The 21059-nt window shown below is 44.0% G+C and overlaps 1 protein-coding gene across 2 annotated transcripts in view; it reads left to right on the forward strand.

The window, feature by feature from the left end:
- Rragd (Ras related GTP binding D) overlaps positions 1 to 20369 on the forward strand; it is a 59006-nt gene extending 38637 nt beyond the window's left edge. Inside the window, exons 4-7 of one of the 2 annotated variants that reach the window (XM_008831833.2) lie at positions 466 to 580; positions 9409 to 9551; positions 14535 to 14683; positions 20052 to 20369. In XM_008831833.2, coding sequence (XP_008830055.1) covers positions 466 to 580; positions 9409 to 9551; positions 14535 to 14683; positions 20052 to 20203 — 559 coding nt within the window. In that variant the 3' untranslated portion in view covers positions 20204 to 20369. The remainder of the gene's footprint in view (positions 1 to 465; positions 581 to 9408; positions 9552 to 14534; positions 14684 to 20051) is intronic. The other variant, XM_029562976.1, reaches the window with a different exon arrangement.
- Positions 20370 to 21059: the final 690 nt, after the last annotated feature.

Here is a 21059-nt window from a genome sequence, read left to right on the forward strand (position 1 = left end):
TTGATTAATGCTAAAGTAATTGTTCTTGCTAGCATGCTGGTATTTATTACCATAAATGGACTAGTTTTAGAATAGTTCAGATGGAATACAGAGGACAGTTTCGCCATCTCTCTTTGTGGGGTAAGCTAGTACCTGTATCATTCAGTATCAGTAATTTAAAAGCTATTAACTGGACAGTGGAGGCTTGTGTGGACAGTCAGTGTGGATTCTCTTGTAGAATGTAAGGACACTGGGATGACCAAGTATGGCTGCATTTTGAAGCTTGCCAATCAGTGGAGAATGGGTACAGTCTGGCACTTGGGGGGAGAAGGATGGCCTATTCAAACATACTTGTTTTTGATCAAGGTCATTGTGAATTCTTAAGGGGCTAATGTGTGTGTTAGAACTGTAGATACAGAAGATTGTGGTTGTGAACCTGTTGCCCAGTCCCAGGGAAACATGATGAAATACTGCTTTCTTTTTCAGCTTTTATCTGACAAGCATATATGATCACTCGATATTTGAAGCTTTTAGTAAAGTGGTTCAGAAACTTATCCCACAACTCCCAACTCTGGAGAATTTGTTGAACATCTTTATTTCAGTAAGTAAATAGTTTGCTCCTAGAGTCGTTTGCAGAATTTGCGAATAACATGCAAGAATGAATGTTTTTCCTGCCTCTGTTTCACTTAGGTATTGCTTTTGAAGATTACTCCTACACACTGTTTTAGACTCTTTGAAATTTAACTCTTTTGCCGAGCGTGGTGCTGCACACCTGTAGTCCCAGCACTCGGGAGACAGAGGCAGGCGGATCTCTGTGAGTTCAAGGCCAGCCTGGTCTACACAGTGAGTTCCAGGATGGCTGGGGCTACAGGGAGACCCTGTCTCAAAAAGACAAAAAAAAAAAATTTAACTCTCAAAATGTGTACCTTTCTGGTATGTGTACTTTACCTGGAGTGTCTATTCATGTTATAGGCAGTCATCAGAATTAATAGAGCCTTACCTTAGTTTGGGACTGGCTAGATGGCGCAGTAGCAAAGGTGCTTGCTGCCAAGCCTGATGACCAGAATTCAGTCTATGGGACCCACATGATAGAAGGAGAACCGACTCCCAAAAATTGTCCTCTGACCTCCACAAGCCCTCTGTGACACATCTGCACCAATACAGCATCCCCAACACATAAAAACCAGTAAATAAATGTAATAAAAAATGAAAAAAAAAAACCCTTAGTTTTGGTGATGAGGCATGTATTTGGATAACTTCTACATGTTTAACATAAGATGAGTGGTGAGTCTCATGTTTGTAAGCAAGCAAGCAGGGAAACCACTGAAGGAGACCATTCCATGGGCAGAAAAGCAGTTTATTGGGGGTGGGGGATAAACATCCGGGCTGTCTCACGGGAATAGAGAACCCAGAGGGGGAAGTTAAACAGGTTTTATAGGCCCTTCAGAGGCCTGGGGGTTCTGGCTGGCATAGGTAGACTGGCATTGATGTTCATCTGCCTGGGGTGGGTTAGCTGGTAGGACCAAGGAGGCTGAGGAAGCTTCAGTTTCCTGATAAGCGATGCCCTAGAGTCACCGGATTTCTGAGAAATGCTAGGCCTGTTTGTATTTTCCCGGTAGAGCCCCGCAAGGCTGTCTTAGAGCTTTGGCAGCTGTGCTGCCATCTTAGGGCCTTAACATTCCAGTCTTTTGTTGATAAGGGGCAATAGTGGTCTCTCTAGCTACTTCCTGCTGACCAGAAATGATGATAAAGGGAAGGGGGCGTCTCAAGAAGGCTGGAACATTGATCTGAAGTGTGGGATCAAGTGGGCAGGTGGTGGTAGGAAACCTGAGGGAATTCAGTTAAGAGTATCTGGTTCACTGACCATCAGTCATCTCATTGATTCCTTCCTGAAAAAATTTAGAAAGACATGGAACAAGTGGGCTGAGGCAGGAAAGGAGCCAGAGGCCCAAGGGAGACCATAGTGAAAACCTGGTATTGGAGTTGGCTCCTAGAGGCCACTGTAGTGAGTGAGCTCCTGTAGATTTCTGACCCTTTCTTTAACTTGTCCGGAGTAGTAGCACTCTTCATTAAGGAAGAAAGTGTCTCCCTTTTCAGCAATCAGCAGGTCAAGGACACTCTGGTTTTGAAGGACCACTGAGGCTAGGAAGGTGAGTAGGTTTTGGAGTCATTGTAGGGCTGAGGTTGACTCTTGATGTCAGCTAGTTGGGTGGAGATCTGCTGAGACAAATACAAGGTATGTCCTAGTCCCCCTGCTGCCAACCCTGTAGCAGCCACTGAGGTTGCTAAACTTACACAGCTCACTGTGTCCCATATGTGGTCTGGAGAAAGGTGGAGAATTCTCCTGTATACAGGGTAAGTTGAGGAACCAATAGGATAGGGAAGCAGGAGCACAGAGTGGTTGTATTTACACATTGGTAGAACTTCAACTGACACCAGAAGAGGATTCTCTCCAGTGCTCGAAAGCTTCCTGAAACAGACATTGGCATGAGCAGAGAAGGGGGCAAAGGTGAGAATGGTTATTGTAGAAACAATCTCCTGATGCCTCTTGAGAATAAAGGGGTATGGTGGGGAAGAAGGGGAGGAAACGGTCTCAGGGCTACAGGGTTTAGAATCTAGAGTTAAATTTGAAAGAAGAATTGCTGCTGCAAGAGATTGTTGTAAAGGGGCACAGAGGAAGCAAGAGGTTGCATTGAGAGTCTCACCAGTGTCCCTGTAGGTGTGAGGGAGTCCCAGGGAGTCATTTAGGGTAGTCATCCATGAAGAAGGGTTAAAGGAGAGGTCTCCAAGTTTGAAAAGTTCTGAATCCAGGTTGAATGCTGACTGTTTGATATTTTCCACTACAGCGTGGACAGGAGTGGATGTTGCCTATTCAAGGGACCTGAAGATTTTTATTTTCCTACTTCTATCAGGATCAAAGGTCCATGCTGCATATGCACGGCCCTTGACCCCTGTGGTCCATTTGTTGTCCCAGGGGTCTCTAATAGTGAAGGTGGCCTGCCATTTGCCGGACCGTCTTTAACTTCTGGATACAGGAGTTGCCTTATCCATTAGCAGTGTGGTGATATCAGCAGCTCCAATAAGGACATCCTCCCCAGTTGTTCTAGTTTATTTCTCCATTGCTGTGACAAAACACTCTGACCAAAACCAACTTGGGGAGGAAAGGGTTATTTGGCTTACATCTCTTGGGTCACAGTTCATCAGGGAGCCCAAGGTAGGAACTCAGGGCACAAACCTGGACGAAGGAGCTGAAGCACTGCTTATTGGCTTGCTCCCCTGGCCCATGCTCAGCCTGTTTTCTTATATAATACGGAACAACTTGCTCAGGGGTGGTACCACCGTGGGCAGGGCCCACAGTGGGCAGGGCCCTCCCACATCACTTAACAGTCAAGAAGATGCCCCACAGACATGGCCATAGGCCAGTTCAATGGAGGCAGTTACCCAGTTGAGGCTCCCTCTACCCAGGTGTGTTACATTAACAACTAAGGGTATCCAGCACACCAGTCTTTGTCTATTTTTTTTTTTTTTGGTCTTTTTGAGACAGGGTCTCCTTGTAGCCCCAGCTGTCCTGGAACTCACTATGTAGACCAGGCTGGCCTTGAACTCACAGAGATCCGCCTGCCTCTGCCTCCCGAGTGCTGGGATTAAAGGCATGTGCCACCATGCCTGGCAGTCTTTGTCTGTTTTATAGTAGGATTCCTTTTAATCGTTCATGAAGCACAGATACTTGGCTATGCCCTTAGCCTTTTGGCCATGGCCTATGCAGTTCATTCAACAGGCATCCTTGCTATTAAATGTACGGTGGATATTGGTGGATATTGGAAGCGCATCCTGAAGAAGGGCAAAAGGTATAGTTAAGAAGTTGTGTTTTTTTTTTTTTAAATACTGAACGAAATTTGGAATTTCCTGTCAACCCAAAGGGAGAGTGGGAGAGTAAAGAGAGGTCCCAAGAGGAGCAGAGGGAAGGGCCCATGTTAGGATAGAGGCTCGTCCTCAGAGATGGTAGGGAGGTGAGAAATTTTTAGTTTTAGTGGCCCTGTAGAATGGCAGGAGTACTTATCCAATGAGGGGTCTGAGGCCCTCTTAAGCTGGATCCAGCCTGTAAATCCCTGAAGTTTAACCACTGTAGGGGTGGTGAGGATGACCAAATGTGGGACTGTCCAGTGTGGGTGGAGAGCCTGAGGGCATGAGACTTTCCAAAAAGACCCAATCTCCAGGTAAGATGATTTGGATGATAGGATCCATAGAGGCCTGGGGAAGGGCATGATTAGCCTGCTCTCGAAGAAGACGTCTTAAGAAAATAAGGAGGGCAAGTAGTCATTGAGTGGGACTGATTCCAGGGCAATAAATTTCCCAAGAGAAAAGGACAGTCATACGTTCAAATGGGTTGAGGAATGAAGAGGCTTGTAGGGTACCCAAGGGTGTGTTAGGGCCAGTGGTAGGACTTGAGTCCAGGGAAGATGAAGTTCAGAAGACAGCTTTGACATGTAGGCTTTGATAAGTCTGTTATCCCTCTTTTCCTTTCCCAAGGACTGGGGGCCACAGGGGGTGTGGAGGTGCCATTGTACCCCCAGGGCCCTCAAGAGTAGCTGAGTGACCTTGGAGATAAAGGCTGGGCCATTACTGAACTGAATAGATCTAGGAAGTCCAAATCTGGGTACACTATGACTCATGAGGTAGGAACAGACCACATCCGCAGTCTCGACTGTAGTGGGGAGACAGGTCAAGGGAAAGAAGTGGCCAGAGCCTGATCAAAGAGGTGGAGGGATATCCCAGAACCCCTGAGGAAGGACAGTCCAAATATGCTGAGATGCTCTTCCACTATCAGGGTCCTCCCAGGAGAAGGCAAAGAAGGGTGTAGAGGGATAGTAAAGAAGGCATCCTTGAGGTCAAGAACAGTGGAGTGGTTGAGGAAGGGATCTGAGAGAGGAGAGGATGAGTTTGGTACCACTGGGTGAATAGGGAGGACAGCTGCATTGATAATCCTGAGATCCTGAACCAACCAGTAGTAGCTGTCAGACTTGAGGACAGGCAGGGTGGGCATGTTATAAGGTGAGTGGGTGGGCTTAAAGATACCCTTGCTCAAAAGGTGCTGTATGATGGGCTTTAAACCTTGTCTATGTTTTAGGGAAATGTGATAATGGGAGGGACAGGGATCAGAGGTAGGATCTAGAAGTGAAATTTTGATGGGAGGGTAATGAGAGGTTACAGACAGGGAGGAGGTTTCCCAGACTTTGGGGTCAATGAGGGAATCTGGAAGAGGGTAGGGTGAAGGAGGTGAGACTGAAGCTTTAGTTGGAGGGTCTTTGGGGGCTAGGAGAAGGAGGAAATGTCCAGAGGAGTTGAATGAAAGGAAAAGGAAAAACAGCTTAGTCATGATGTCCCTGCCCAATAATGGAGTGGGACAACTGGGCATAACTAGGAAGGAGTGAGCAATCAGATTGCTCCAGAGAGAACAGAGGAGGAGGTCTATGAGCCCTGGGCTGGTGGGGATGGCTGTCACCACCCATCACAGAGACCTGTGAAGGATAAGTTTTAGAGGAGTAAGCAGGAAGTATAGACCAAATGGACCCCCATATCTATTTAAAATGCCAGAGTCTTACCCACTATCTGGACAGTTACCCTGGGCTCCTCCGTGGTGGTCCTGATGGTTTCAGTAGCGGCTGAGGCCCCAGGTCAGTGTTAGTCTTTGGCTGCCAGGCCAAGATGATCTGCGAGGTTTTTCTGTGGAGGAGGGACTTGGGGGACTGACCTACCTTGGCATGGCAAAGGGGAAGTCAACTGTCCAGTGTCCTTCCTGTCCACAGTTTGGCAGGGGTCTGGTGGTGGGTGAGGTTTTGGGCAACTCTTTGCCCAGTGGCCAGTGTTGCCACCTTTGAAGCAAGCTCCTGATGGAGTACATTGTTGCCCCATCCTCTTCTGGGGAGGCCTCAGGGCTGCTGCCGGAGCTGGTATTTCTATCATGGGAGGCCTTCTCAATCTCATGTTCCTGCTCCTCCTGCCCAGTGAAGACCTTAAATGCCATATTCAGCATATCTCTGTGGAGGATTTGAGGGCTGTTATCTATCCTTTTAAGCTTTTTCCTAATGTCTGGGGCCAACTGAGAGATAAAGTGAGAGTTAAGGACTAACATGCCCTCCTTAGAGGCAGGGTCTAACTTTGTAAACTGAAGGAGACCTCCATGAGCTGAGGAAGGAACTCTGCAGGGTTCTCAGAGGGGCATTGGGTAATCTCCCTCAGCTTACCAAAGTTGATAACTTTGTGGGAAGCCTTTTGTAAACCTGCCAGAAGGCAGACAACCATTCTATCTCTTGCTGCCCTATCAGTAGAATGCCCCACTCATTCTCAGTATTAGTCACTTGGTAGTCCCAGTGGGGATCAGCACAGGGAACCACCACTGCCCCCACAGGATAGGCAGCATCTGTACCATGAATGTCATCCACATGTGCCTGTGCTACCATCCTTCAAACCCTTTCCTTTTCGTCAGGAGTGAGAGTAGAGAAAAGGATGATGTAGAGATCATGCCACGTAGAGTCATAAGCCTGAGTAAGATACCTGAACTCCTTAATGAAGGCAGTGGGGTCATTAGGAAAGGAGCCAAGGTGTTTTTCTATTTGGGAGAGGTCAGAGACATAGAGAAGGGAACATGAACACAGACTATGCCTTGAGTTCCTGCCACCTTCCTAAGAGGGTAGATTCTGTCTATGTAGGAACCAGTTCAAGCCACCAGAGGGGATAAAGGAGGAGATGATGAGGAAGGGGCAGGTGTAAGAGGCTGAGACTGGGGATCAGTATAAGGAGGTGGGGGAGGGTGATGGGTTGGGGTGATGCTCTCCGGGGAGCCCCATCCTCAATGTCAAAGTCAAGGGGTGAGGTACTTGGAATTTCAGACTTGGAGGGGATTGGATTTTGCTTTCGTCAAAAGAATCTGATGTGTGTGACAGGAGGCACAGAGAGAGGGGCAGGAGCAGAGGGCAAAGAAGGCTTGGACATAGGGAATTTTGGACCATTCGCCTGTGCAGTGTAAGAATTTGGATGTCAGCACTAACTTTACATGAAAGGCCTTAACACAAATGACAGAATATATGAACTCCAGTGTTGGGGGAGGTGCCAAATGGGAAGGGGATATAAAGATGATTCTCTATATGAAATACACAAAAATTCAACAGAAAATTAAAAAAAAAATTGGAAGTCAGAAGTGCCATTATCTGGCCATTGCAGTTGGCTATCAAGTTTATACTGTCGCCAAGTTGTGTTTCAGTAAAAAATAAAGTAGTGAGGCTGGACACTCAGTGTCCCTGAGTCCAAGGGGAGAGGGAGACTTGAGGAGGCAAGCAAGAGGAGGCTTGGAGTCGAACTTAGAATGGAAGAGCCCATGGTTAATTGGAGGGAGAAGGAGAAATGCCCCTGAAAAAAGGGTGGAAGTAGATGAGTCCCCGGACAAGGTTAATGGCAAAATACAGGAGGTTTAGGAGAAGGTTCTTCCACCCTCAGGTGTCGGAGACCTGGTACAGCAGGCCCACCAGGAAAACGAGGGTAAGAGTCCACACAGGTATCCCAAGCCAGATGAGTCAAGGGTCAGAAAGCACTGGACAGAGAAGGGAAGACAGAATAAGGATGAGAAAAAGATAGAAGAGGGTGAGGAGACAGAGGGTAAGTGCAGTTGGATAGGTCCTTGAGCCAATGGGCATCCCCAGTGGAACGAGATCCATCAAGAGAAAGCTTGAGTCACAAGGAACAGGCCTCCCTGACCAAATGACAGGCACCCAGGAGGGCATAGAGAGGCTGCCTGGCTTTCCAGCATGATGGGGGGGGGGAGCACGGAGGGAGGGAGGGAGAGAGAGAGAAAGAGAGAGAGACTGAACAGGCAGCTTCAAGAGGGAAACACCCAGGAGGAGGAAAGGTGAGTGAGCAGGGATAGGTGGAGAGGAAAGCAGCCGAAGAGGCGGACTCAAAATCTGGAGTTAATGTGGTGAGTGGCTGAAGCCAGCAGAGGTAAATGCTCTGTGCCATGGGAGGGTCTGGTTGGTAGTTTGCTCTGAAAGGAGGGACGGGGTCATAGGAGACCCAGGTATCCTCCCCGGGTTTTGGCAGCATATGTAAGTAAGCACACAGTAGGGAAACCACCGAATGAGACCATTCTGTGGATAGAAAAGCAGTTTATTGGGGAGCATACTGCCAGGCTGTGTCATGGGAGTAGAGAGCAGTAGCTAAACAGGGGAGGTTAAACAGGTTTTATAGACCCTTCAGAGATCTGGGGGGCTCTGGCTGTCATAGGTAGACTGGCAGCAGATGTCCATCTGCCTAGGGCACGGTTAGCTGTTAGAGACAAAGAGGCTGAGGAGGCTTGAGTCTCCTGATGAACAATGCTCTGGAGTCACAGGGTTTCTGAGAAACGCTAGGCCTGAGTTTCTGTTTTCCTGGTAAATGCTTGTGTGGCTATCTTAGAGCATTGGCAAATGTGCTGCTATCTTAGGGACCTAACAATGTGCTGCCCAAGAAGTTTACCTCAAATAAATAATTTGTGACAATTCTGCCTTTCATTTCTTTTTCAAGTTTGTTACAAAATTTATGACAACAGGGCCTGAAAAGATAGCTCAGCAGTTAAGGACACTGGGTGCTCTTGCAGAGGACCTGGGTTCAGTTCCCAGCACCCACATGGTCGCTATCAACCATCCATAAATCCAGTTCCAGGGGATCTGATACCTTCTTCTGACCTCTGTGGGCATTGCTGGACATGGGTGCACTTACACATATGCAGGCAAAACATAAAATACATGTGAGCCATAGCTCCAGCCCATAAATTTTTAAAAATTAAAAAACCATGACAGTAAATTTTAAATTGCAATAAAATGGCACAACTGAAATTTTTAGTAACTTAATTTTTGCTTACTTTTATTTTATACTGGGAGATGTCATAAATTTTTAAATTACAAAAATTTCACTGTATTTTTAAAAGTACTGTATATTGATTATACAAATCAGTAGATTTCACTATGAAATTTTTTTCTTTTTGTAAAACTTAAAAAAAATTAAATTATTTTTATTTTATGTGTATGTGTGTTTTGCCTGCATGTAGGTAAGTGCACCCATGTGGTGCAATGCCTGTGGTGGTCAGAAGAGGCTGTTGGATCCCCTGGGACTGGAGTTAAAAACAGTTGTTAGCTGCCATGTGGGAGCTGGGATTCGAACCCGAACCAAGGTCTTCTGCAAGAACAACCAGTGTTCATAACTGCTGAGCCATCTCTCCAGCCCCCACTATGACATTTTCATACATGCATATATTATGCTGAATCCATCCCACTGCCTCACTACCCTCTCACCCTCCAATGTCCTTCCCTTCCCTAATAGTTGGAATGGAACTTTATGTAACCATGAAATGATCTGAAATTGGCTGTTACATTAAGGCATATCTTTGTTTCTCTTCAGAATTCTGGAATTGAAAAGGCATTTCTGTTTGATGTGGTCAGTAAAATTTATATTGCAACCGACAGTACTCCAGTAGATATGCAAACTTATGAGCTCTGCTGTGATATGATAGATGTGGTTATTGACATCTCTTGTATTTATGGGTAAGTAAAACTTTTGTGCTCTCCTTCCTGCCATCCTGGGGGTATAGCTCAGCCATGCCCAAGGTTCTGAGACCAGCCCCAGTACTGCAGAAAAAGGGAGGGAAAAAGGGAAGAGGAGGGGAGGGGCATGAGGAGGGAAGAAGTGAAAGGAGGAAGACCATCCTTTTTATAGCTTCTGAGGCATTTTTTAATTTACTTATTTGACTTTAGTACTTTTGTTTTAAGTGACTGAGATCTATAAATAAGCCATTTAACATGCCAATAATAATAATAATGATAATAAAGAATTATTAAGTAAATGCTTATCATTATGATTAAAACTTTATTGCACATATCATATAATTTAATTCTCAACTATTTAACAGTTGCTTTCATTGTCAGTAAGGACAGAACTAGAATTTGAACCCAGGTTTAATGATCATGAGCCACTGCTGTAAAATTTGTCAATATAATATACCCTGTGGGAGACAAGTAGATCCTAAATAGGCATCCTATTAACATTTCTGTTTATCCTGTTTGTTACAAAAAAATACTGTAGCAGAAAAACACTGCTGAGTATTTTTTAAAAATCATTTAATTAATTCTGTAATCAGTAAGTTGTACAACACTGATCATCATTTAATTAGTGAGTGCACCCATGTCGTGCAATCCACGGAGGTCAGAAGAGGGCTACAGATTCCCCTGGAACTGTCGTTAAGGACAGTTCGTAGCTGCCATGTGGGTACTGGGAATCGAACGTAGGTCCTCTGCAAGAGCAGTCAGTGCTCTTAACCCCTGAGCCATCTCTCCAGCTCCTATTTATTTTTATTTTATGTGTATGAGTATATCGCCTGATGTAGGTAAGTGAACGCATGTGCAATACCCACAGAGGACAGGAGAGGGCGTCAGATCCCCTGGAACTGGAGTTACAGATGGTTGCTAGCCACCCTGTGGGTGCTGGGATTTGAACCCAGGTCTTCTGCAAGAGCAGCCAGTGTTCTGAACTGCTGCGCCATCTCTCTAGCCCACTGCTGATTTTTTTTTTTTTTTTTTGAGACAGGGTCTCCCTCTAGCTCCAACTGGCCTTGAACTCACTGAGATCCTCCTGCCTCTATCTCCCAATTGCTGGGATTAAAGGTGTGCGCCACCATGTCCGCCCTACTGCCGAATATTTTTAAAATATGCTTTTGTCTGAGCAGAGAATTATAAAACCAAGCAAATGACACCTGCTATTTATTGTTTATTATGGCCTTATGTTCACAGAAACCAGAACTTCTCATGTGCTTAAAATAATATCAAATGAAGAGTGGAGAAAGTTGTGTTACTAGAGATAGAAACAATTCCATATACTTAAGAATTTGCTGAACAAGTATTGTTCAGACGAGTGCATGTGAACTAGTTGTTTACCTAAGGATGCTGGACCCTTTATTTTATCCACCATGGGTGAAGTAAAGCGCATCCTCTCTACTCATAGCCTGGCCTGTTTCTCACAGCCTGGCCTGCCTCTCACAACCTGACCTTCACCTGCTCCATCAACTTCTGGAAGTTTCAGTCTTACTGTTTCTTATGTCTTCCACCATCTGAAGATCCTTTGCCCCCCCACCCCTAAACACACACACATGCTCTCATGTGTCCACACAGCACCTAGTCCCTTTGGTTATGGGATAAAGTGATATTTAACCTCCTAAGATTGTGGGAAGAATGAAAATACTATTAGGCTCATAATATCCCTGCCCTTGGTAGACCCTAGATAAATGGCAGTTGCCGTAATTTATCATCGTTATCATTAAACACTGACATCTGGTTTTAAAATAGACCTTTCCCCCAAGATTATTACTCTGTGGTAGTTTATTGTGTTGAAGCCTTAAGCAGATGACCTTGAATTAGACCTGGAGCTGAATGAGCCTGATTACAGTCTCAGTTTCTGTGGCAGTCAAGTACAATGAACACCACAAATAATCTGGCACATACTTAATGATATGCATGATCATTATGGTGCCCTATGTCAATTAGACACAAGAGGTGAATTGTTCCTGTAAATGATGTTAATCAGAGTTACTTTACCCAGCTAAAGCAAACAGGAGGAGGGAGGGGCCCAAAGGATGAGGCTGGTCTTTTCCAGCGATTGTTTTTCTGTGATGGAGTGCTGGTATTTTGAGAATCCACTGTATTCAGTAAGAACCAGTCTCCATCACAATGGTTTGTGGACTTTGGGGTTTCTTCAGCTTTCTGGAGCAGCAGTGAGCCAGCCCAGTTCACCAGCAGTGTGCAAAATGGGGATGTGTTTAGAGACTGGTGCCCTCATGGGCAACCTAGAGAGCAGGTGGCCCTGGAACAAGAGGTCTTACTGCCTTTTCTCAGCTGCCCAGGGAAGACCAGGTGCCTTGGTGCCTTGGAACCCTCTCTCAGCTAAGATGCTGTATAGGTAGCTCTACACACACACACACACACACACACACACACACGCACGCACGCACGCACGCACGCACACGGTCATGTGCATTCCATCATCATGCGTTTTCATTGCTTGTAGATGAAAAAAATTGAGCCGTAGAACAATTTTACTTACAAACTTAACAAATTTCTACTTGTAATTATTACTAAATCATATTACAGATGAACTTGAATAAGGAATCACCCTGACTCTTAGCATGTCATTTTAAAAGCTGAGAGTAAACCAGAACTCAGAGTCTCTTCCTTCAGATCTCTCTAGGAACTGAGTCAGGCCTCACCCATACTTTTGTTCAGACAGTCTCTCCAGCAGGAATTGGGGAACTACAAGCTTGGATCCTTCCTTATCTTTTCAGACTCTTGCCCTTTGATCCCTAGGCCTAAAATGTCTCACACACAATGCCAAACATTCTCCTCAGGGCTTCCAATGAGAATACGAATATGAATACCCTGCTTTCAAGCTCTTTGATGTGCTAATTCAAGCATACCCACTGTCTTGGGTGGAGGGCAAAAATGGGGTCCTGAGAGATCAAGATCTTATGCCCAGGACACAAGAGCACATGGCTCAGTGAGTTTCTTTACATTATAATATAAAGAGTAGCTTTTTGGTGCAAGGTTAAGTAAAATTAAGATTCTGTTCTCATTGTAAGTCACTACAGTAATTTTCTGGTTTTTCTAATTTGTTTGATGTTTAACTTTGTTGTGGTTATAAAAGTAATACATACTTATAGAAAACATTAAAAATAAAATTAAGATAGTTCTTAAATGTTCCCTAAGGATATTAATTAGCTCAGTGACAGGCATTTGCCTCACTTGAATGAGGTCCTGAGTTAGATCCTGAACTCAGAACAAAACAAAACAAAATCCAAAAATTCCCATGATCTCACTATCTAGAGACAGTCTTTCTTGTGACTGGAGGAATGAATCAATGGTTAAGGGCACTGACTGCTCTTCCAGAGGACCTGGGTTCAATTCCCAGCACCTACATGGCCATTGACAACTGTCAGTAACCTATGTTCTGTGGGATTTGATGCTCTCTTCTGGCCTCCACAGGCATTGACATGGGTGCTCTTGCATACATGCAGGCAAATTCCATACACATAAAAAAATGTAGCTATGCCTTAGTGTGTGATACATTTCTATAATCCTAATCCTTAGAGATAGGTGGGCTGAGGTGAGAAGATGGAGAGTTCAAGGCCAATGAGGGCAACATACCAAGATTTCATTTCAAATAAACAAACAAAAAACATAAATAAAAAGTTGTAAAAGTTAAGAATTTTGTTAAAGCATCTTTAAATATCTGCGATCTAACAGTTAAGAGATTTTTTCCTTAGAGCTGAACTGGCTGGGAATGTAGGTCAGTGATAGATCTTTTGTCTATCATGCACAAGACCCTGAATTCAATACCCAGTGTTTCAAGGATAGAGAGTGAGGAGATTTCCTTTTTGGCAAGTTATAGTAAATTTAGTGCTTAGTGGTTAAGAGCATTGGCTGCTCTTGCAGAGGACCAGGTTTGGTTCCCAGCACCCACATGGCAGCTAACAACTCTTCAACTCCAGGTTCCAGGGGATTTGACATCTTAGCATGTTGTGCGTTTTATATGTTCTCAGTGCTATGGATGTATCACTTCTTTAATAGAAAACTTGGACATAATTACTGACAGTTTTCAGATAAGGAAACTGAGGCCTGAAGATGCTATTCAACTTGTTCAAGCTTACATAGTAACCAGATTCTGTGTCTACAGACCACAGAAAATTATTACTCATACAATAAACTGTATACCTTCCTGGGGAGTTACCATTTTTTAAACACACTGACGTATTTGCTACATTTATTTTCCTAATACATATCCATCATTTATCTATGTTTTTGCTGAACTGCTTAAAAATAAGTTGTAGATTTCTTGATTCTTTGATCCTGGGTATGTGAGCATGTGTCTTCTAAGAATAAGGACACCTGTTTTACAGGAGTGCGGTTTAATTACCAAACTAAGGATGTCTCTCCTACTCTGTTACCTTATGTATAGAACAGTGCCACTTTTTTTTGTGGAGCTGGGAGATAGAACCCAGGCCTCACCTGTATAGACAAGTACTCTACCACTGAGATATCTCCCCAGCCTCTCAAAGGTTCTACCCCTTTTCTGGCCCAGAGTCAAGCCCAACAATGCCTGTCATGTCTGTTTGGACTCTATTTGAAAGTTTTTGCTCTTGGTTTTTCATCAGACCATAATTTGCCAACTGTTTTGTCATATAAAAACAAGATGCCTTTGGCTATGGAGGGAGAGGAGTTCAGCCCTACCTCTCCGCTGTGTTCCTCAGGTACCTGGAGAGTTGTCTAGCTGCCACACAGCTACTCATTGTGTTCTTAGGAGAGTGATTGTCATAGTTTCTGTATCTGTGGCTTTCTACTGCGATATTTGCCCAGAGACACTGCAAGAATAAATGACCTCATTAGGATGATAGTTTTCTGTGTTGAAGCTGGGGTCTGCCACTGGGTTGAAATTTGTAGTTCTTTTGGAAAGGTAAATGTGTTTTGGTTTCTGTTTCCATTTAGTCTCAAAGAAGATGGAGCAGGAACCCCCTATGACAAGGAATCAACAGCCATTATAAAGCTGAATAATACAACAGTTCTTTATTTAAAAGAGGTGACAAAGTTCCTGGCACTCGTTTGCTTTGTCAGAGAGGAAAGCTTTGAGAGAAAAGGTAATGTTTTTGGTGTGATTTAAAATTAATATTTCAGTTCATGCTGTCTTTGTTGCCTGTTGAACATGGGTGGACAAACAGCATGCCCTTGAAGTCTCCAAACTTTGGTCACTGCCCTTGACTGGCAGGCCTAAGGCAGGCTGTGTGTGGGTGAACAGATGAACTAGTGGGCCTGTCTGCTCCCTAGTGGCTGTGATTGGGACGAGGTGGAAGTGGAAACAATCCTTCCAGGGGCCTTAGCTTCAGGAGCACATGACCAGGGTGTCTTACCAGGATGGAGGGTTGACCTGGTCCACAGCTCTAGAAGGTCTCAGGTGACTGTGTGACTGTTGTTTACTCCATTAAAGGAGGGACCAGGACTCTTACAACGTTAGAGGCTGACGGTATTTGACTTCTGTTTAGCATTCATATACTCTTAAATCTTCAAATAACAGGGATGGTGTCATGACTCACAAAGCAAAGATACGAGCATATTGAATCACTCTGCCAGGCATCTTTTAAGGGTCACGTTCAGTTGTTTTTTTCCCTTAAGCAAAAAAGCAAATAACCTCATGTTTCTTTACTCTTTAAATGATAACCAATATGGCCAGGGATTTTTATTAGTAACTAGGGGTGTAGTTTACTAATTTTTAGGTTAAAAATTCTTTTTAACAGGGCTGGTTGTGTAGCTCAGTGGTACAGAGCTTACCTAGCATGCTCAAAAACTTTGATCACCAGTGCTACAAAAAACAAACAGAAAAAAGTAGAGATGAGTGAATCTTGGGGGGCTAGGAAACCTAGAGGGAAAAGTGATGTCCTAGAAACCCTATGAGAAATGCACATAGAGTGTCTGAACATTAATGGATATTTATACCTAGGAGCTGCTTGGTAGGGAATGCAGTGCCAGATAGACCTTCCTTAGAGTGACAAACATGCTGTACAGCTTTCATCAAAGAAGCTTCTTTTTGCAACAAATGGGACTCCTCTATGGAACCTCACTTACCCATGGCTCAGGGACCATTGTGGAAGAGGAGGCAGAAAGATTCTAAGAGCCAGGGCTGGTTCATGAACATAAGGAGGTGGAGGCTTCCAGGCCAATGGAGGCTTGCTCATGTGAGCCTGCGGCAGCAATGGCATCAAATACGGGACCCATGTCAGCTCAATTAAACAAGGGCCCAAAGGGGAGGTGAGAAATAGGTGGCAGGCCAGCACTAGACTGAGAACTATTTGAGACTGGTTGCTGTTGGGTGAGGGAGAGTATGACTTACATACAACCACCGGATGGGCTGACTAGACTCAGGTGGATGCATTTACACTGAAGGACATTTGGGTACAAACACCTGAATGAATAGGACTCAGCCTGTATGGCAGAGTGCATAGGGTTCAGTGGGGGATACGGGAAGCATGAGTGGGGGAGGGGGTATGGATTTGAGTGGGAAATTATGAAATTTTAAAAACAATAAAAAAAACAAAAACAAAAACAAAAAGCAAACAGAAACAATCCAGTGAAGTACAATAGTTACATTTACTACAGTGGCCTTTTTTCCTTATAAGCAATGAATGCTTGTTATAAAAATATTTTAAAATTTAAGAAAAATATAAAGAACAAGATAAAGCCACTTTATATCTAAGCTAAACCTCATGTTAACTTTCCGAGATTTTCATTTCTTGTTGATTGTTCTGTTTGTTTTTTTTTGTTGTTGTTGTTGTTCATTTTTGACAGGGTCTCCCTAGTGACAGCCTACCTGGAAGTCATGATGTGAACCAGGGTGGCCTCAATCTCTCAGATATCTAAGCTAAACCTCATGTTAAATTTCTGAGATTTTCATTTCTTGTTGATTGTTTTGTTTTTTTGTTTTTGTTTATTTTTGACAGGGTCTCCCTAGTCACAGCCTACCTTGAAGTCATGATGTGAACCAGGGTGGCCTCAATCTTTCAGAGATCCACCTGCCTCTGCCTACAAGGGCTGAGATTAAAGGTTCACCACACCTGGCGTCAGAGTTTCATTTCTTATCCTCTTTTCCCTCCTTTCCTTCATCCCTTCACTCTCAACAAAATGTACTGTATTATCCAAATGGTTTCATATCCTGTTTTTACTTTTTTCATTTAGGTTCATTGTAACAAAGCCAATAATTTGAATACTTTTAGTTCTCTGTCTGTGTGTATATGTGTGTATGGGTATGTGATGCTCAAGTATAGGCAGAAGCCCCATGTTTTCCTCTCTCACTCTCTGCCTTATTAGAGCCTCCCACTGAAATGGGTGCTCACCATTTTCAGCCAGACTGGATGACCAGCAAGCCCCAGGTATCCTCCTGTGTATACTCCTTCTCTAGGCTCCCACTCCATCTCCACCTCAGTGCTGGGGTTACAGGCACTTGTGGCCACACTTAGTTTTTATGTGGGTGCTAGAACCAGAACTCAGGTCCTCATACTTGCAGAGCAATTGCTTTTACCCATGGCGCCATCTCCCAAGCCCTGTTTGTTTTTGAGACAGGATCTTTAGCGCAGGCTGGCCCTGAACTCCTTGTATAGGTAAGGATGACCTTCTAACCCTCCTTCGTCTTATGAGTGCTGGAATTCCAGGCACCTTTTTTTTTTTTTTAAAAAAAAAAAATTCTATTTAGTTTTTGTGCATTTCATATAATAGATCTTTACCAAATTTAGACCCTGTCCCCGGCATCCACATCCCCCCATAACATCCCCCCACCACTGAATTTCATGAATTCTGTCATATATGTTAAGTTCTATCCTGTTAAACATTTGTATTCAGGTGTCCCTCAGTGCAAGCTCATCCACTGGAGTCTAGTCAGCCTATCTAGAAGATCTACTCTCCCTCATCCATCAGTAATCAGTTGCCAATAGTTCTTTGACTAGGGTTGGGACCTGCTTCTCATTTCCCTTATTCTGTGCTGGGCTTTTGTCTGAGTCGGCATGGGTCTTGTGCATGCTGTCACCATTGCTCCAAGTTTGTATGAGCAAGTTCCGAGTTGCCCGAAAGACTGTTTTCTTATGTTCATGTACCATCCCTGACTCTTAGAATATTTCTGTCTCCTCTTCCACAACGGTCCCAGAGTCATGGGTGGGTGAGGTTTAATATAGGAGACCGATTCAGGAACACCACACTCTGCAGTCTCTTGTTCTCTAAAACTTAAATAATTGTGGCCTCCTGTGTGCATCACACTCTGTTGTGTGAGGAAGCTTTGCTGGTGAGTTGAGAGATGTATTAGTATTCCCTCTACCCCTTGTTCTGCTATGTTCAGATATTGTATGTATATTTATGTATATTTTTCAGTGTGGGGGAGTTAATACATTTCCCTCTGGCTTTTTTTTTTTCCTGGTCTTTTTTTGAGGCAGGGTCTCCCTGTAGCTCCAGCCAGCCTGGAACTTTCTATGTAGACCAGGCTGGCCTTGAGCTCACAGAAATCCTCCTGCCTCTGCCTCCTGAGTGCTGGGATTAAAGGCTGGGATTAAAGATGTGTGCACTATCACGCCCAGCTCCCTCTGGCTGTTTATGACACATAAGCTTCATTTATCCCCCCCCTCTCTCTCCCTGTCTAACCTCCCTCAGGCACCCTTTTTAAAGAAATTGTTTATTTTTTATGTGTATGAGTGCTTTATCTACATGTAAGTGCACCACATGCGTGCAATGTCCATGGAGGCCAGAAGAGGGCATCAGATGCCCTGGAACTGGAGTTAAGGATGGTAGTTAGCCACCATATGAGTGCTTGGGAGCTAAGCCTGGGTCGTCCACGAGGGCAGTAACTGTTCTTAACTGCTGGGTCATATCTCTAACCTCATGCCTACCCTTTTGATCTGAGGAGTTCTTCCTGAAATTTTTCCTGGGAAATAGTAAAGAATATACAGAAAAACAGTGCAAAGGTCTTCATAGTATTATGTATAACATTAAATCTAGGGAAAAAATTGTATCTACAAGTAGATGGATTTAATACACCCATTAACGTGTACTACCATACAGTGCTAGATATTGAACCTAAGGCTTTGTGCATTCTAGGCAAGCACTGTACCAACTAAGCTATATCCACAGCCCATAATTTGTTAACTTTTAATGTTTAAAACTGAGCATCATCTTTCCAGTAAAAAAAAAAAAAGAAAACTTAAACAAGTTTCAGATGAAACTAGTTCCAGATGAAACCCTGCAGGGTCTGCTGCTTTGTTGACAGAGGGTCAGGGCTCAGGTCTTGTGAGGAGAGATATTTTAAAAGTATCATTGTAACTGGAAGGATGTCCATTCAACATCACAACTAAGCATAAAGTTGAAGCTATGATGTAGAATATCCATTAATGCCAACATCTCAGGCTCGCTCACGAATATGGGGACATCATTAGAAGGGGTAGACATAATGGCCCTTTTGGCTCCACCCTTCAAGTTAGGCCCCTGCCTTCTCCTTGAAGATCCCAGTAGACTTCATAACATACTTGGCACTAGCATCATCACCCATTTGATGTTGGCGGGATCTTGCTTCTGGAGGATGGAGATGGCCTTCCCACTGATGACAAATTTCCCATTCTCAGCCTTGATTGTGCCATGGAACTTGCCATGGGTGGAATCACACTCGAGCATGTAGATGTAGTTGAGGTCAATGAAGGGTCATTGATGGCAACCGTATCCACTTTGCCAGGGTTGAAGGCAGCCCTGGTAACCAGACACCCCAGTACAACCAAATCTCTTCATGCCAACCTTCACCATCATGTCTCAGGAATGAGGCTAGCATGAGAAGACGCAGCTGTCTCTGGAATGGGGAGGAGCAGAAAGCCGGTTCTGGGTTTTGAACTTAGGTCATCAGGCTTGCATAGCGAACACTTTTGCCTGCTGAAGCATCTTGACAACCCTTGATTTATCATTTATTTATTTATTTATTTATTTATTTATTTATTTATTATTTTATATTATGTGTATAAATGTTATGCCTGTATGTGTATAAGTGCACCCATGTTATGCAATGCCCATGGAGAAGAGAAGAGGGCATCGGGTCCCCTGGAGCAACTGGAGTTACGGATGGTTGTTAGCCACCATGTGGGTGCTGGGATTCAAACTTGGGTTTTCTGCAAGAACAGCCAGAGCTCTTAACTGCTGTGCCAGCTCTCCAGCCCTTCTTGATTTATCTTAATTGTAATTAGTCTTTAATTCTGAATGATAAAAAATGTGCAGTTCAGCGGCTTTTCAAATCCTTTGTGTCCTAGACACCTTTGGAAATGTGGCAAAAACTTGAGAAGCTTTCCTCAGGAAACACTCACCCTACCGGTAGTTTCTGGCAGACGGCCCAGGCCCTTTAGCTGTCAGCTCCTCCGCTGCCCCGTACTGGCTTGCCCACATGAAAAGATAGAGATTCTACTTGACATTTAGAGATGTTTTTGTTCTCTCCTCCAGGGCTTATTGACTACAATTTTCATTGCTTTCGGAAGGCCATTCATGAAGTTTTTGAGGTGAGAATGAAAGTGGTGAAGTCTCGAAAGGTTCAGAGTCGGCTTCAGAAGAAAACAGCAGCCACTCCTAACGGGACCCCTAGAGTGCTGCTGTAAGCGTACCAAGAGCACCTGAGACCAGACCTTTTTGACAAGGCTGCTGTACCATGTCACACTACAGAGAGAGGAAGAAGGAGATTGATACCCATCATATGGATGTATTGTGAAGGAAAAAACTTACTCTTTTTAAAATAAAATAAGCACTTTGAAGCAAAAACTTGTACAGTAACACTAAAGTGAAACCCACTCTACTGTTACTACATAAATGTAAACTTTTATGGTCAGTAGTCAGAAAAATCCCCTGTGAGAACTGCCAGGAACTGTACATATTTTGCACTTTTTCGTGGTTTTTCTCATTGAACTGAAGTTTGATAAGGTGACTTTTCTAAATCCTTCGGTACCTGGTGTCAAGGACATGTGTACTGTAGTCCATGTGGCAATCAGAAATTAATCAAAAATGATACATTGGTACTGACTTTTTGTAAATTTGGGAATCTTTGCTACCAGTTGTTGAGAAAAAAAAATAATTTTTCAGTGGAGTTAGAACAGATTGGGGCTGGAGGCTCCAGGAGCAATAAACACTGTCCCCCACTATCCCCCATGTGTAATGAGTGTAAACAGGAATTTTGTAAAAAAAAAAAAAAAAAAACTGTTAGCACCGAACTCATGTAAACGTCTGTTATCTGTGGCCATGCTCTCCTGCCCGTTTTGATGAAGCCCTTACCTCAGCACACACTCTGGCATCATTGTCTGCAGACGGGAGGTTGCTTTTTGCTGCACTGCTATTCTGTAAGATCTTTGGGACCAGACTCCAAAGTGGTGCCAATTAGTGGAGAGAAGTACGAGTGTTCTTTGAGGACAAATGGCATGGATTTGTTGTACAAAAAATTTCTCGAGGTGCTTCTGTACCTGC

Source organism: Nannospalax galili, unplaced genomic scaffold (genome assembly GCF_000622305.1).
Source record: "Nannospalax galili isolate Female #2095 unplaced genomic scaffold, S.galili_v1.0 scaffold375, whole genome shotgun sequence".
Taxonomy (NCBI): Eukaryota; Metazoa; Chordata; class Mammalia; order Rodentia; family Spalacidae; genus Nannospalax; species Nannospalax galili.